Source organism: Pseudozyma hubeiensis (genome assembly GCF_000403515.1).
Source record: "Pseudozyma hubeiensis SY62 DNA, scaffold: PHS22, whole genome shotgun sequence".
In the NCBI taxonomy this organism is placed as follows: domain Eukaryota; kingdom Fungi; phylum Basidiomycota; class Ustilaginomycetes; order Ustilaginales; family Ustilaginaceae; genus Pseudozyma; species Pseudozyma hubeiensis.
The window spans coordinates 447,480-462,180 of NW_012133804.1; the positions used below are offsets into that span (position 1 = coordinate 447,480).

Below are 14,701 nucleotides of genomic sequence, written 5' to 3' on the forward strand. Positions count from 1 at the left end.
GCTCTTATATCCTCGGAGTGGCGGCTACACGGATGCAGGAATGTTTCACCGGTCGAGCAGGGTTGATGTCTGCCGACACACGTTGTCTCTGCTTCTGAATAGTTGAGACACGAGGCGGTATGCGCCGCCTGTACGCGAGTCAGAAGCCAGATTAGGGGGTTCAAGGACGGATCACATGGCGCCGCAACGTACGAGCGTCCACCTTCCGCCTTGGACACTCGCTTGCGCCAGCCACAAAGGGAAGAAGAGCTCGGCAATACCGTCGTTTCGTGCGCGCTGTCTCTTGCTCTCGCTCGGAATTCTGGTACCAGGTTGCACAACGAAAGACAATCACTAGCGCGCTTTTCATGCTTATCTGTGTCACTGCTTCGCGTCATATACTGCACGATATGGCTAGGCTGAATGGAGATGCAGATGTCGGAGAGGGCTGTTCCGTCTGCACACGGATGAGCATACAAACAGACACCGGTTTGAATAGGGACGAAGACTTGGAAGGACGAGAGATCGCAACCTCGGCTGGAAGAGTACATCTGCACATTATGCATCTCGCCGTGTTCGCCGAGTCGTTCAACCCGACATCCGACGAGATCAACGTCGCCATAGTGGCTTACAATAGAGGACGACCTCGGAGACGACCGAGAGAAGCTGGCGGATGGTCGGAAGTTGAGCCAGAAGCCAAGCGAAGGTGGGCAATTGACGGGCACGGACGACTTTGGTGAATCAGGGTCAAAGGCAAACGAGGCGGGGATCCAGGTCGAGGCGAGTACATGGTCGACCGATATCCTCACGGAAGACGAGGTTCCGCATCATCTCGCCTAACGAGCGTGGCAAAAAAGGCTGCAGAGGCGTCAATGCCATGAGCGCGGGTCAGCCGACGCCGACAACGACGTTGTGAGAAAGAAGCTGCAGAGGATCAGAGCGGGGGAAAGGAGAAGGGAGGGGGGCAAAGATAGGGTTCTGGGGACGCAGCGGCGCAACGGATGTCGCTCGACACCTTGACAGGCGAGACAAGTGCCAGTACGTAAAGCAGATCAAGGGTCTCGGACTCGAGGAGGCTGAAGGCTGAATGTGGCAGGTGGTCGCACCATTGGCCCAAAAAAGAAGGTGGACAGCCGCCGTTGGACGACAAGGTGACAGAGATTATGCAAAGCGCTGTCAGAACAAAAGAGTCACCGTCGGATGCAACGAATGGAGCCGTTGAGGCGAAAGGAAGGTTTATGCGACCGATGCGAGGCTGCACTGTTGGACTCGAGCGGCAAGCGAGTCTTGGCGCTTCGGATCGCTCGATTTTGGTGCGCGCGGAAGACAGCAATGCGAACAGAGCCAAGACTTTTAGCGTCCTTTTGGCAGTTGTCGTCGTTCGCATACACCATGTTCGCTTAGATATCATATCACACTGCAGACTACTGCTATAGCTTCCTTCCGTAGTCGCCTTGCTATCGTCGTGGCCACTCGGAAGAGGTGCAGCCGTTTGAACTTTAAATCCTTCCCGCGGAAGAACACTCGACTCCGCTGGTGATCACGCCAAGGTAACACGACATGGTTTGATCAGAGGATCGCCATGGCTGTGAAACGACTGCCGATCGATCGAGTCCGAGTGATGGACAGATGGCGTTGCAACGGGCTTCAGAAGCGGTCCCAACTTGTTCCAAAAACTCGCAAAGCGTTGGTCTGATTTCCAAGATGAGGATCGTCGGCTCTTTTGAATGCGAAAGAAAGTTTCCCTGGATATCGTTCAGTACTAGTGGTCCGTTCCGAGCGAAGCATCTCGACTCGATTCGATCGGTCAAGCTGAGCTTGTATGCGCCACGATGAGTTTTTCGGTGACAAGCTGTGAGGCCAAGGCAGAGCTTGGCATGCCATGGCCAAAGTCGGTCAAGACGAACTACAGCATCTGCCGATCTGACATTCCTGCAAAAACGCAATCGGGTGGAGCGACAACGGACGCAACCATGCATGATTGGTCTCAGCATGACCTTGACATGTCATCAGAGTGTCATACAACGACACACGGAAGTGCCGATCGTCGACCAGAGCAGGCTCTGATCGGACTGAGTCAGAGCAGCGAGTGTGGATGGGCGACGTATTCAAGGTTGAAAGACATGGTCTGTTCGATCAAGATCTTCAACAAGCTTTTGTGTCGAACGGCAAAGACAATGCGAGCGCCTGGAGAGTCAGAAACGCAGCCTGTGCATCAATCTTGTTGTCATTCCAAGACCGGATGGCGGTGCGGCTCAGAGACGACATCTCTCAATATACGGCATGCCATCCCTCAGTATCACCTTACCGTCCCGACCCGTTTCCGATCTGCCTCAGACAGGTTCGCGATGCCGCTCGCGAGCACTTGTTGCACAGCAGCGAAAACCGGCGAGTGACGCTGGCCTCGTCGTCGGCCATGTTGCACTGCGACCGACTTGACTTGCTTTGGTCCACACCCTTCTGCCACGAGCATGTCCAATTCGAACAGCAATCACTACGAGGAACCGACTGAAATTGCTTTCTCTACCTGAGTCATCTAGTGGTGGGCGGCATGGTCGAGCTCGAATCGGATGCCACTGTTCGTGAGGAGGCGCAATGGTGGAGGCGTAGCTCGATGTCAGCTGGAAGCCAAGCGAAATCAATCGAAAGGCGAAAAAACAAGAGGCACTTACCAGTACGGGCATGCCTTGGGACCAGGCTTGTCGAGGTTGATAAACACTTTGGGGTGACCGAGAGGACCTCCACCGCCATCGCATGCAGCAATGCGCTTGCTAGACAGGCGGATAGGTTCCCTCTGAATCATTTCGATCGCTGCGAGCGGTTGGGGCTGGAATCGCATGTCGAGCTGTTCGAAGCGTGGGCCCTTCATGGCGTTTTGCCTTGGGTTCTGGCTCTCGGACCATGTTGTGGGGAAGTTGGGCGCCTGTTCGGCAGGGACGTGTTCGGGAGTGTGCACCTGTGCTACTGGACGCACCGGCCTGGGCTGCGGTGCGGAGGACGAGTTGGACGAGGTGGGAGCGTTGACGGGACGAACAAAGAAGCCAGCAGATGATCGAGCAGCGGTGCTGGTGTGGAGTGCGCGGCGTGCGACGACCACGGCGGCCTGTTGTGTAGCGATCATTGTTGTTGCAAGCCGATGCGACCGGGGACGTGCGATGATGAAGGGGTCTTGGTGGTGATCACAAGATACGAAGAGCGTTGATTGACACATTTCAGTATCAAAGCGATGCGACACTGCCGATTTCCAGGCGCCATTCCGCAACCCTTTTCGGATCCGCTCCGTCGCTGCGACACGGCGGTCCAACCGCTCTCTGCGAATTTCCAACCCTAAACTCGTACGACTTTTTTCCATCCTATCATGTCATCTACCATGGTGTAACAACGAGGATCATCAATAAAGCGTCTCTTTCCGCGGCGGTTGTCGGTCTCTCGGGCGATTTCGCCTTTACAGAGGGAAATTGCTCAGCAAAGCGGCTGGCGCGCGCCTATTGTCTCTGGCACACGAGCCTCAGTCAGTCGGTGGCTGAGCGGGATCAAGCAAGGCAATAGCCAAAAGCCGCTTCGGCGTGGCGAAAAAAAAGCGCAGCTCTGATTCATTGTCCGAGAGAGGGAAGAAAGGGTCGCTGCTGCTGCCACTGCGCACTGATGTGTACACAGATGCACTTGATTGGCATCCTCCTCAACCCCACCACCATTGCCCATTCTCACCCGTGGTCGCAACCTCCCTGTTTCTGCCACGACCTTCACACGCTTGTTCAACATGGCTAGCTCGCTTCGATCCTCGACGCCTTCCAGGCTGGCGCTTCGTGCCCTCACACGACAGGATGCCGTCCAGGCTCGTACCATCTCGACCAACATCAAGGCGGTAGCCTCTTCATCCACATCCGCATCTGGCTCGTCTTCGCCGCGAGTCCAGTATCGAGGCTATGCTTCACCCTCATCTCCCGCCGCCATGGCTACACCCATCGAGGTAGCCCAACCTGGCATCCGCGCCGGCGTGGGAAGCAAGCAGGGCTCAGGCAAGGACCTGCTCAACGATATCATCTCGTCTGCTCCCAAGCACGCCACCGCCAACCGTCCCATCTACCTCGATGCACAGTCTACCACTCCCGTCGACCCCCGTGTTGTCGACAAGATGATGCCTTACATGACCAACCAATACGGAAACCCACATTCCAGAACACACGCCTACGGTTGGGAGTCCGAGAAGGGTGTCGAGGAGGGCCGTGAACACATTGCCAGCCTCATCGGCGCAGACCCCAAGGAAATCATCTTCACCTCCGGCGCCACCGAGTCCAACAACATGGCCATCAAGGGAGTCGCTCACTTTTACAAGTCCAAGAAAAACCACATCATCACCACACAGACGGAGCACAAGTGTGTGCTCGACTCGTGCCGTCGACTGCAGGAGGAAGGCTTCGAGGTCACCTACCTGCCCGTCCAGTCCAACGGTCTCATCGATCTCAAGCAGCTTGAGGACGCACTTCGACCCACCACCGCGCTCGTCTCCATCATGACGGTCAACAACGAGATCGGCGTCATCCAGCCCATCAAGGAGATCGGTCACCTTCTCAAGACCAAGGGCGCCGAGCTCTCCAAGCAAGGCGGTCGTGGTGCTTCCAAGCCCTTCTTCCACACCGACGCTGCACAGGCTGCCGGTAAGATTCCGCTCGACGTGAACGAGCTCGGCATCGACCTCATGAGCTTGTCTAGCCACAAGCTGTACGGTCCCATGGGTATCGGTGCATGCTACATCCGGCGTCGTCCGCGCGTGCGTCTCGAGCCAATCATCAACGGTGGTGGCCAGGAACGTGGTCTTCGTTCGGGCACGCTCGCCCCACAGCTCATTGCCGGATTCGGCGAGGCCGCTCGCCTCGCCAAGCAAGAGATCGCCTACGACCATGCACACATCGCCAAGCTCTCGGAGCGTCTGCGCAACACGCTCGAGGCCAACATCACCCACGTGCTTTTCAACGGCGACCAGAACGGATACCCGGGCTGCTTGAACCTCACCTTCCAGTACGTCGAAGGTGAATCGCTGCTCATGGCGCTCAAGGACATCTGCCTCTCGTCCGGTTCCGCGTGCACTTCGGCGTCGCTCGAGCCCTCGTACGTGCTGCGTGCGCTTGGTCTGGACGACGAGAATGCGCACTCGTCGCTGCGATTCGGCATCGGCCGATTTACAACCGAAGAGGAGGTCGACTATGTTGCTGACAAGATCATCAAGGTCGTCAACAAGCTGCGCGACATGAGCCCGCTCTGGGAGATGGTGCAAGAGGGCATCGATATCTCCTCCATCCAGTGGTCCGGTTGATCCGTTGGTGTCGTAGTCCTAGTCAATGTTAGTAGCAGAGCATTATAAATGTCCGGCAGTTGGTAGTGTTTCGTGTACTTAAGGGTTTTCTTTCTCCATGCCAGCGTTGGTTTCGCAAGCTGTCGATTTGAGGTGATATCACCAATGGGATGTACACTCGAATTTTTACTGTGAATGTCCATCAGATTGCGATTGTGACCTTCCACTGTCAGCGCCCTCGTTAGAGCTTCGAGATGCCACCATGAGCTATCAGGACGTGAGATCGGGAATCGACGTGAAAATATGTTGGATCGGCTCGATGACACGAGAGGTGGAGGATGTCCGGATGGGAATGCGCCTCGAAATTTATTCGCCGAGCTTTATTTGCTTTCCAGGGAGATCTGCAGAAGCGTGTCACACAGGCACACTGTGGGCGATCCCTTGATGCCCGGTACTTTGCTTCCGCGTGCCACGATGAAGTCACCACGCCGCTTCGTGTCCATATGCTTGGCCGCAAAGCCATTTTCACGCCTGGTGCAGCACCCTTCCCCCCTGCCTTTGCCAGTCTATCCACATCGAGGTGGCTAGCTTTATCGCAAGCCATGCCGGATCATCAGCGAAGAAGTGGGATTGAACAGTGTGCAGCGCGGCTTTTTCACAGTGTGGTTGAGAGGTGCATGCCGCTTTTCAAGTCGCCGTTGTCATTCGTGCAGCTCGCAGCCGCGTGAAGGGCCAAAAAATTGTGAAATTCGTCCTCAGGCACATGACGGAGCATCATGCGGATGCCGAGCTGTCACAAAAGCGGTGCTGTGTCGAGGATGCGGTCACTTTGCACATGTTGTGGGCGGCCACTGCCAGCAGATTGCTCCTAGAGCTTCTTGCCGGATCTTGGCGTCGCCGAACCACACCCGTCGGAGCCTCCACCGTGAATCGGTGCTACCCAGCTGAGCCGAAGAAAGAAGAGAGCGGTTCGGCAAGAAATGAACGCTGTCGAACTATGATTTTCGCTCAAACTCAATCCAAGTTACCAGTGATAACAGACTGGCGGGGTGCAGCTGCGCGTCCTCGTTCTTCTTTTTGACGTAAAAGGGGGATCGCCTTACTTCGGCTCAAGTCCGTGTGTGTGTGTGATTGTGAATGACACAAGAGGTTGCAGATTTCGAACCAACCCGATGGACGGCACAGCAAGTCGCGACAAGAGGTGGCTCCCTGTTCACTCGCCCTCGCTTGCGCACAACCATCCTCACTCTCTCGGAGAATTTGGTGAAAGTGGTGGTGGATTGAGTTTTGTACCTCTACTGCCATCCGCATCTTCCTGACCATCACACCCACATCATTCCATCCTTTGCTGATAGATCCACTGCGGCGCCTCGCAACACGATCGACACCCATCACCGCCCCCACACACACTCCTGCCTCACGCCTGTTCGGTCTCTGATACACCACAAGACACCGCTTCCTGCCGCATTCGGAACATCCGACCATTTTGTCAACGACACCGGCTGTTCCGACCATCGACCACTTCGATCAGTCAGTCTCGGGCTCAGCTCCGTCCGCCAATATCGGCTGCTCTGCCTCTCCCGCAGTGACACCACGCGCTGTCGGCTCGATCGCATGGCTACATCCTATGCAACAAGCTGATTCGACCCTGGCAACATCATCGCAATCATGTCAGACACACATACTGGTCACGCTCAGGGCAACGACCAAGACCTAACCATGTCGTCTTCTTCCACAGCCGGCTCCTCTACGCTGCCCACCGGCTCCAACGAAAACGAACATCACACCGCCACATCATCACATCCACAAGAGCCACAAATCCTCGTTCACGACACCGACGGCGACGACACGCTCAACAGCTCGACCGATGCCGCTGAAGAGCCTGCTCCATCCAACGCCTCGACCTCCACCGCCATTCCTAGCAACACTGCCGGTGCACCTGCCCCCACGACGACTGCCTCGCGTCGTGCTGGTCGCGTACATTGGGACGGCACCTCCAACGCCGCCAGCATTCGTCGAGGCGGTCAGCTTCAGATCCGCTCTGGAGGTGCCTTGGCCGGTCCCACAGTCACCGTGCGAGGCGGCGCCGCTCCCGCTCCATCCGAAAGGGGAAACGCGCTGAGCCTTGGATCCGTCCGCCGAAATCACCACCCGGGGCCGCTCAACATCGCAGAACGTCTCACGCCACAGAACGAAGATGGCTCTCTCTTCGCTCCCCCTCGTGCAGAGACCTCGGCCGCCGCAGCGGCCGCTACCAAAGCTCCAGCGGGTCCAGCTGCTCAAATTCCGTCGCTTTCTTTGACAGGCGCCAAGGGTCTTGATGAGCAGGGTCTCGACAATCGCGCTTTCCTCGAGCTTCAGCGCGAACTTCAACGCCACGAGGCCCGCAGCGAAGATGGCGCCAGTCACCTCAGCTTGCAAGAGGCTGAAGGTTACGAGGATCGTGCGGGGAGGGACCGTCTCGCCCAAGTCTTTGCCGATCGTGAACGTGATCGTGAGGAGAGGAGGCGACGACAGCGCGTCCTGGCCGGCGCGGGTCCAGAGACTCCCGGCGGCTTTGGCGACCTGAGCGGTGTCACCACTCCTGGCTCTGCCACCAGCGAGAGCAGCTACGATCCTGCCAATGACTCGGACCTAGAACACATTGACTTTGTACCAGGTGAAACTGATGGAATGCCAACTCGGCTCAAGAAGCGCAAAGACGAACCAGAGGCAGAGCAACAACCAAAAGGCTGGGCCAAGCTTCGTGGTATCTTTGGCAAGCCTCCTGCCGACGAGGAAGACAAAGAAGAAAAGGGAGAGATCGAACAGACGGCCGAGAGCAAACAAGGAACATCGCACGAACAAGGCGGACCTACCAACTGGAAGTCGGTACCCGTCGAGACTTCCAGCGGGCTACACACGAGCGACGGTCCACGACGCAGACCCAGCAAGTTCGAACGCGAAGCCGTTCGGCTCGTCCGTCAGCACAAGCTCAATCAGCAGCGACAGGAAGCGCTCGATCGCATCGGTCGCTCCCACCTTCCCGACACTGGTGCATCCACTCCAGATGCAATGGAAACCACCATGAACCTCGACGCTCGTCCTGTAATGTCTGGCGGTGTGCTCGGCAATCTGCTCCGCCTCTACGAACAGCAGCAGCGCGAAGCAAAGAGCGCAGCCACCAGCTCGATCGCCAGCACCAGCGAGTACAACCTGGATACATCCGGCCGGCCCTTGATCAGCGAGACTCCCGAACACGTTCAGGCCAAGATGGAGTCGCCCGGGTTCCAGAGTAAGCTGGACAGGTACGAAAAGCGCCGCGGCATGTCGTTCCAATCCATCAGCTTGCCCAGTCCCAAGTTGACCCAGACCTTCGCCAAAGTCGGCAACGTTGCGTTCAACACCTCCACCAAAGTCGTTCGAGGCGTCGCCAACGAGACTGGTATCGAAAGCGCGCTCGACGAACGACCCAAAGCAGCGAGGAGCGACGCCGGTGTCTTTGGTGCGCTCGTCGCTACTACGGGCAATCTGATCGGCGCCGTGTCACCGCAGCACGCCCAGCTCGGTCCCAACCCCAAGCGTCCCGGCTTCTCGCTCGATCGCTACCTCTTGCCCGAGATGACGGCCAAGACGCTCAAGCGTACCGCGCAGATCGTTGCCGACGCCGCGCCTGCGCCTTACCGACCGAGCAACTTTGGATCGCCGCTGGCTTCACGATCGCACTCGTTGCCCACCAGTCCAGACGGCGAGCGTCGCGACAGCTCGACGCAGGCCAACTCGCCTCCCGCCTCTGGCTACGCCACTCCGCACAAGAAGCGTCCGAGCTCCATCATGCACTTCCCCTCGCGCACCATGACAGGCGGCAGCTCCGTCGACGGCAGCGGCCCTCGCAAGCGTCACCCGCATCTCACGCTGCCCGGCGCGGTGACGCGCGCATTCACACACTCCAACCTCAATACACCGGACATCAACTCGGGCCTCGGTCCCGACTACTTTGGCCCTGAAGCGGAAAAGTTGCATTCCGACTACCACAAGCAGGAGTGGCAGCGCAAGCTCAAGAAGCGTGCCAAGGATAAGAAACGCAAGGAAGAGATCTTCATCACCATGCACGTAGCCGCCATCTTGCAGCGACAGCAGTTCATCATGAAGCTCGCGCGTGCCCTAATGATGTTTGGCGCACCTACACATCGTATCGAGACGCAAATCCAACAGACAGGTCGGGTGTTGGACATCAATTGCCGATGCATCTACTTGCCCAACTTGATGCTGTTGGCGTTCGGCGACGACACTACGCACACCTCCGAGACCAAGTTTATCAAGCAGACTTCGGGGCTCGACTTGACCAAGCTGACGGATATGCACACCATCTACTGGAACGTCATCCACGACAAGATCGGCGTCGAGGAGGCGTCGTCGCAGTTGGACGAGCTGATGAGGCGCAAGCCGTTGATCGGACGCTGGCCCATGGTGTTGATCGGTGGGTTCGCCTCATTTTTCATCTGTCTCGGTCCACAGGGCTTCAACGGCAGCTTTATCGATGCGGTCATGGCATTCCCGCTGGGAGCGTTCCTGGTGTACTGCCAGTCGATCATCACCACCGAGCTGTACAGCAACGTGTTCGAGATTGTGTTTGCCACGCTCAACTCGTTTGTCGCGGCTGCGGTGCAGAGCACGGGCTACTTTTGCTACGCCGCCGTGACGTCGGGGTCGATCGTGCTCATCCTGCCTGGATTTATTGTGCTCAGCGGTTCGTTGGAGCTGCAGTCCAAGAACCTGATCGCAGGATCGGTGCGGCTGGTGTACGCCATCATCTACTCGCTGTTCTTGGGCTTCGGCATTTCGATCGGCGTTTCGTTCTGGCAGCTCTTTTCGGGCAACCAGGACTTGGTGGGATACAAAAACTGCGACTTGGCGCATGATTCGAACAGATGGTGGCAGAGAGACGTCCCGGAGGTGACTGCAGTCCTCACCGCTCCGGCCTACTCGATGAGCCTGTCTCTGCGCAACCAAGCCAAGGTAACGCGCAAGGAGTTCCCCGTGATGGTGCTCATCGCCTGCGGCGGCTGGGCGTGCAACCACTTTGCGGCCAAAGCTACGGCGCTGTCGAGGCGACAGGATGTCACGGCTGCGTTGGGATCCCTGGCCGTGGGTTTGATGGCCAACCTGTACGGAAGGATGTTCGACGGTCGAAGCTTTGTGGTCTCGGTTCCGGGCATCCTGTACCAGCTGCCTTCTGGGTTGAGCAATGGAGGCGGATTGTTGAATTTTGCGAACCAGTCGGATTCGTCGTCGGCGTTTGCGTCAGGCTTCACGGTGGCGCAGAGCTTGGTGGAGGTGGCGTTGGGCTTGACGGTGGGACTGTTTGCAGCCACGGTGCTGTCCTACCTGCTGGGTGGTAGAAAGATGAGGAACGGTGGTGGATTGTTCAGCTTCTGATGACGACGTAACGAGCTTCCAACAGCATATACATGGTCACGGACCTTTGCTCTTTCTTCTTTCTCCCTCCTGTTACACATTCCCCTGCATTGCTTTACGCTCTTGGCAACGACCTCACTTGAATAACGTCGGCGATTTTCCGGTCGCATCCAGCATATAGAATCTCTTCTTTGACCATCTTCTCTTGCATAACAACCCGATCTCCGCACACATTTGCATCATTTTGTCCCCTATAGCATTTCCAATCCTCTATGACGCGGCATCTGAATATACAGCTTGACTTCTTTGCAATCATCTTTGGGTGTTGGGATGAAGATCGGTATCGTGGTTCGTGAGGGGGGGTATGTTGGTTGGTTGCCTCGGAAGGGATCAGTCCCACTGTTGAGAGATTTGCATTACGAAAGAATGTCAGTTCAGGACTTCACTGCGATCTTTGATGGCGTTTCATGGGGGAGAGAAACTTACGACGACTCTCTGCGGCTCATCATCCTTTGAGGACAACGGATTTGAGGCCTTTTGACTGTTGAGCTGTTGACTCAACTTGCCTTGCGATGGGGCGCCTTTGTTGGCCTGTGCGTTGATCCTTCTCTCTGCAGCTAACGCTCTAGCTTCTCGATCTGCTGCTGATGTGCTCGCTGCTGCACCACCACTTGATGATGCTGGGATGGAGTTGTGTGATGGTGGTGCAGCAGCAGCGGAGGAAGAGGTAGCGGATCCGAGACGCTGGCCGCCTCCGCCGCCCTGATTGACGATGGTGGAAGAAGGTGGTTCGGCGAGCGTTCGTCCTTCGCCGGAGAACTTGGATGTGGAGAGACACGAGCCCATGGTTGTGGTGCTTGTTGAGCAAGCAAGTGCCGTAATCAGATGAATGGGATGAACGTAGCTGGCAAGATGGCAAGATGGAAATGTGGAAGGCGGTGGATTGATGCTTGGCAGCGACAAGGAGCGGGGCTGTGCGAGGTAATGCAAGTTGGACCCTGCAGCCATTGTCGCACCGAGGACTTGAAAATGTTACACCTCGTCAGGACACACAAGAGAAGAGATCGCCGATTCGGCATGCACGTGACGCTGCCAATTTTGTGATTGTGAGAAGAAGTGTCGGATTCTTCCGAATGGCTTTTTCTCGCCTTTCGACCTTCGTCGTCATCATCAGAGTATCCTGCCACCACCATCATCGACGCATTGCACACCATGTCCGCATCAAATACCGCCGGTCGTGCGGCGAGACACCTCTTGCGCACGTCAGCATCGACTCGAACCGCCAGGCCTTCTACCTCGACTCTTGCTTCTCCTGCTCTTTCGCAGCGATCGTAAGTTATTCCACCTCACATGTCTCGTATCGCATCCACATCCTTGCAGCCACTGACTTTCCCCCAATATTCCTCTGCTACAACAGCATCTCCTCCTCCGCCCCACGCACCTCCTTCCTGTCCGACATCTCTGGTCGACTCGCCAAAGTGGCTCTCGGCTCCAACTACACCAAAACCAGAGAGCGAGGAGGCATCCTACCCGAAGATCAGACCAAACTCGAATACGAACGTCGACGCGATTCCGCCATGGCCTCCGTCTCCCCCGACGGCATGCCTCTCTTCGACGACGTAGAATCACTACCGCTATCCCAGCAGGTCGAACGAAGGCAACAGCGTCTCTCGGCCAAAACCGAGGCTCGTCAACTGCGAAAACGCTTCAACGCCAAAGATCCCTCCACCGGCGCTGCCTTGGAACACAAGTACTCGACAGCAGCGTTCAAAATCTCGCCGCGGAAACTGCAGCTGTTGGCGAACCAGATCAGCGGACAACCCATCGATTACGCCATTCTGCAGATGCAGTTTTCGCCCAAACGCGCGGCTAAGAGGGTGTTGAGCACGTTGGCGTTGGCGAGGGATCATGCGGCGGCAAAAGGGATGGAGGTGCCGAGGTTGGTGGTCAGCGAAGCGTGGGTCGGGAAAGGGTTGTATCTGACCAGGACGGATATCAAGGGTAGGGCGAGGATGGGGAGGAAACATCATCCGCAGGCTAGGTTGAGCGTCGTACTGAGGTACGGAAAGACGTATGCGGAGAAGGAGACCGAGAGGGTGGAGCTGGCGAGGAAGAGGGTCAGGGCTATCGGCACCGGTGGCGTTGTGAGGACGGAGGGTAAGATCGTCAACGGGTTCCAGAGACCTGGTTGGGGTTGGTGAGCGCACGACATTGTCAGCATAAGAAAATGTGTGGTTTGCAATTCTGCGCACAGATAAACAGCAGCTCACATAGCGAGAAATGACTTGGGTTGCAAGGTTGATAGGCAGAGAAACGTCTACTTGAGGCGACTCGTCTAACGCTGAATCTTGCTCGTGATCTGCTCCACCGGAATGTAATCGTACCCAGAAGCCTCGCTCAAACCTCGCAACCACATCGACCACGTCCTCTCCAACGACCTCCCCACCATCTCCCCATCCCACCATCCATCCCCTCTTCCCCCTTCCCTCTTGATCGACTCTGCCCACTCCGCCGCCTTGATCTTCGCCCTCAACCCTTCCTTGGCCACCTGCTGCAGCGTCGCTCTTTTGGTCGAACTCTGCACTCGATCCAACCAGCTTGGTTCCGATCCCGTCTGCTTGACCGTCAGAGCGTGGTTCGAGTCGAGTCGAGAGTAGAATCTGTTGAAGGTGAAGGACTTGATCCAGGAAAAGGTTTCGTGCGGATCCAGCGGTAGGAGTACCGCGGGTTTCGACGAGTCGAACGTGACGAGGTGGGAGCGTGGGGAGAGGATGGGGTAGTCGAGGAATGCGGGCAGCTTGTAGTACGACCATCCGGGCCGGGGGGTGGAGGAGCCAGGACTGAGTAGACCGGTGACGTGGGGGGTGGTGGGAGGTGTGGTGGCTTGGGAGGTGTGGAGGAGGGAGTCGTGGACGAGGAGTGCTTTGAACAGCTCTTCCGTCGACAGCTGGTCCACAGAGAGAGGTGAAGAGACGGTCAGTCGAGCTGGTCGAGGTGGAGAAGAGCCGGTTCGGACGGGTAAGCTGAGGATGCAGATGCTGAATGAGAACAGTACGATCACCGCGAGCGCGACCGCTCTGTCGAGCAACTTTCTGTTCATGGTGTGGTCAAGGCTGCGAAAGAATTAGGTCGCCAGCTCAGAGGGCTCGAGAAATGGTCTTCAGGGCCAGCTTAGGCAAGTCTTCGATACGACGCTGTAAGAAAGTCCGTTGTTTCCCCTTTCATCGTCCCTGAGATATCGCCTAAATAGGCAACGATATCAGCGACGATTCTCTTACAAGGATTATCGTCGTTGCTGCTTGCGCCGCTTGGTACTCGCCCTGTTCTTCCGCATTCGCCACTCGGAGCTTTTCCTCTCCGTCGAAGCGAAAGGTCCGAGATCGGAAGCACATCGTTCTTCTGGCTTCATCTCTCGGCATGACCAGATCTGCTCGCCCTCCCTTTCGTGAAGCATGCGAGCACACGGCGTTTAGCAAACAAGATTTCCCTCCAAGCTTATCTTCTAACCCTCTCGTAACGACAGGCGAACCTCTAGAGGGTGGGACAACTGCACCGGTCGGTCTTCGGTTCAGGTAATCACGGGCTGCCCGACCTCGGAGCTTTCCCTTAGCAGTGAATGGCTTGTACAAAGCTTGATAGCAATACGGTGCAGATGTTTCGTTATGAGGCGAGACTATGCGACCCACATCAGCCGAAATGAGGTTCTTATGCCTATTCGATCATGTGTTTCCGTTCTCACAATATGTCACCCACCTGACTGCATACTCGCACTGGTAGACACGCATGCCAGATCATCGACAGGGGCGGATCAAAACTTCGACCCGCGAACAAGGCTTTTTGAGTTACCTTCGCCTCACCATTGTCTTGGGAAACGCATCCGTACAAGCTCATAAGCTCAACTCACGAGAGCTACCTGTCTGAAGCTTGTTTCGTCTGCTCGTCGAACAAGGAACTCCATCGTCACCTTACCGTGTCTCGGTCCAAGATCGGTCACAAAGGAAGGCGATGCCCTTATCGGTGTCCGCGGAATCA

At 56.7% G+C, this 14,701-nt stretch overlaps 6 protein-coding genes across 6 annotated transcripts; 4 read left to right on the forward strand and 2 right to left on the reverse strand.

Moving 5' to 3' along the window:
* Window positions 1-446: 446 nt before the first annotated feature.
* On the forward strand, window positions 447-2,491 carry PHSY_002314 (hypothetical protein; the record flags this gene model as incomplete). The annotated part of the gene is made up of 2 exons (XM_012332938.1): window positions 447-685; window positions 1,993-2,491. The coding sequence occupies 2 exons, from the start codon at window positions 447-449 to the stop codon at window positions 2,489-2,491; spliced, it is 738 nt and encodes a 245-aa protein (XP_012188328.1).
* Window positions 2,492-2,647: 156 nt separating this feature from the next.
* PHSY_002315 (potential mitochondrial complex) lies at window positions 2,648-3,331 on the reverse strand (the record flags this gene model as incomplete). The annotated part of the gene is made up of 1 exon (XM_012332939.1): window positions 2,648-3,331. The coding sequence occupies one exon, from the start codon at window positions 3,329-3,331 to the stop codon at window positions 2,648-2,650; it is 684 nt and encodes a 227-aa protein (XP_012188329.1).
* Window positions 3,332-3,739: 408 nt separating this feature from the next.
* On the forward strand, window positions 3,740-5,293 carry PHSY_002316 (cysteine desulfurase; the record flags this gene model as incomplete). The annotated part of the gene is made up of 1 exon (XM_012332940.1): window positions 3,740-5,293. One exon carries the CDS (start codon window positions 3,740-3,742, stop codon window positions 5,291-5,293), a length of 1,554 nt encoding a protein of 517 aa, XP_012188330.1.
* A 1,698-nt stretch (window positions 5,294-6,991) lies between these two features.
* On the forward strand, window positions 6,992-10,690 carry PHSY_002317 (hypothetical protein; the record flags this gene model as incomplete). The annotated part of the gene is made up of 1 exon (XM_012332941.1): window positions 6,992-10,690. The coding sequence occupies one exon, from the start codon at window positions 6,992-6,994 to the stop codon at window positions 10,688-10,690; it is 3,699 nt and encodes a 1,232-aa protein (XP_012188331.1).
* A 1,112-nt stretch (window positions 10,691-11,802) lies between these two features.
* PHSY_002318 (likely mitochondrial ribosomal protein) lies at window positions 11,803-12,870 on the forward strand (the record flags this gene model as incomplete). Its single annotated transcript, XM_012332942.1, has 1 exon — window positions 11,803-12,870. The coding sequence occupies one exon, from the start codon at window positions 11,803-11,805 to the stop codon at window positions 12,868-12,870; it is 1,068 nt and encodes a 355-aa protein (XP_012188332.1).
* A 134-nt stretch (window positions 12,871-13,004) lies between these two features.
* Window positions 13,005-13,769, reverse strand: PHSY_002319 (alpha-1,2 mannosyltransferase; the record flags this gene model as incomplete). Its single annotated transcript, XM_012332943.1, has 1 exon — window positions 13,005-13,769. The coding sequence occupies one exon, from the start codon at window positions 13,767-13,769 to the stop codon at window positions 13,005-13,007; it is 765 nt and encodes a 254-aa protein (XP_012188333.1).
* Window positions 13,770-14,701: the final 932 nt, after the last annotated feature.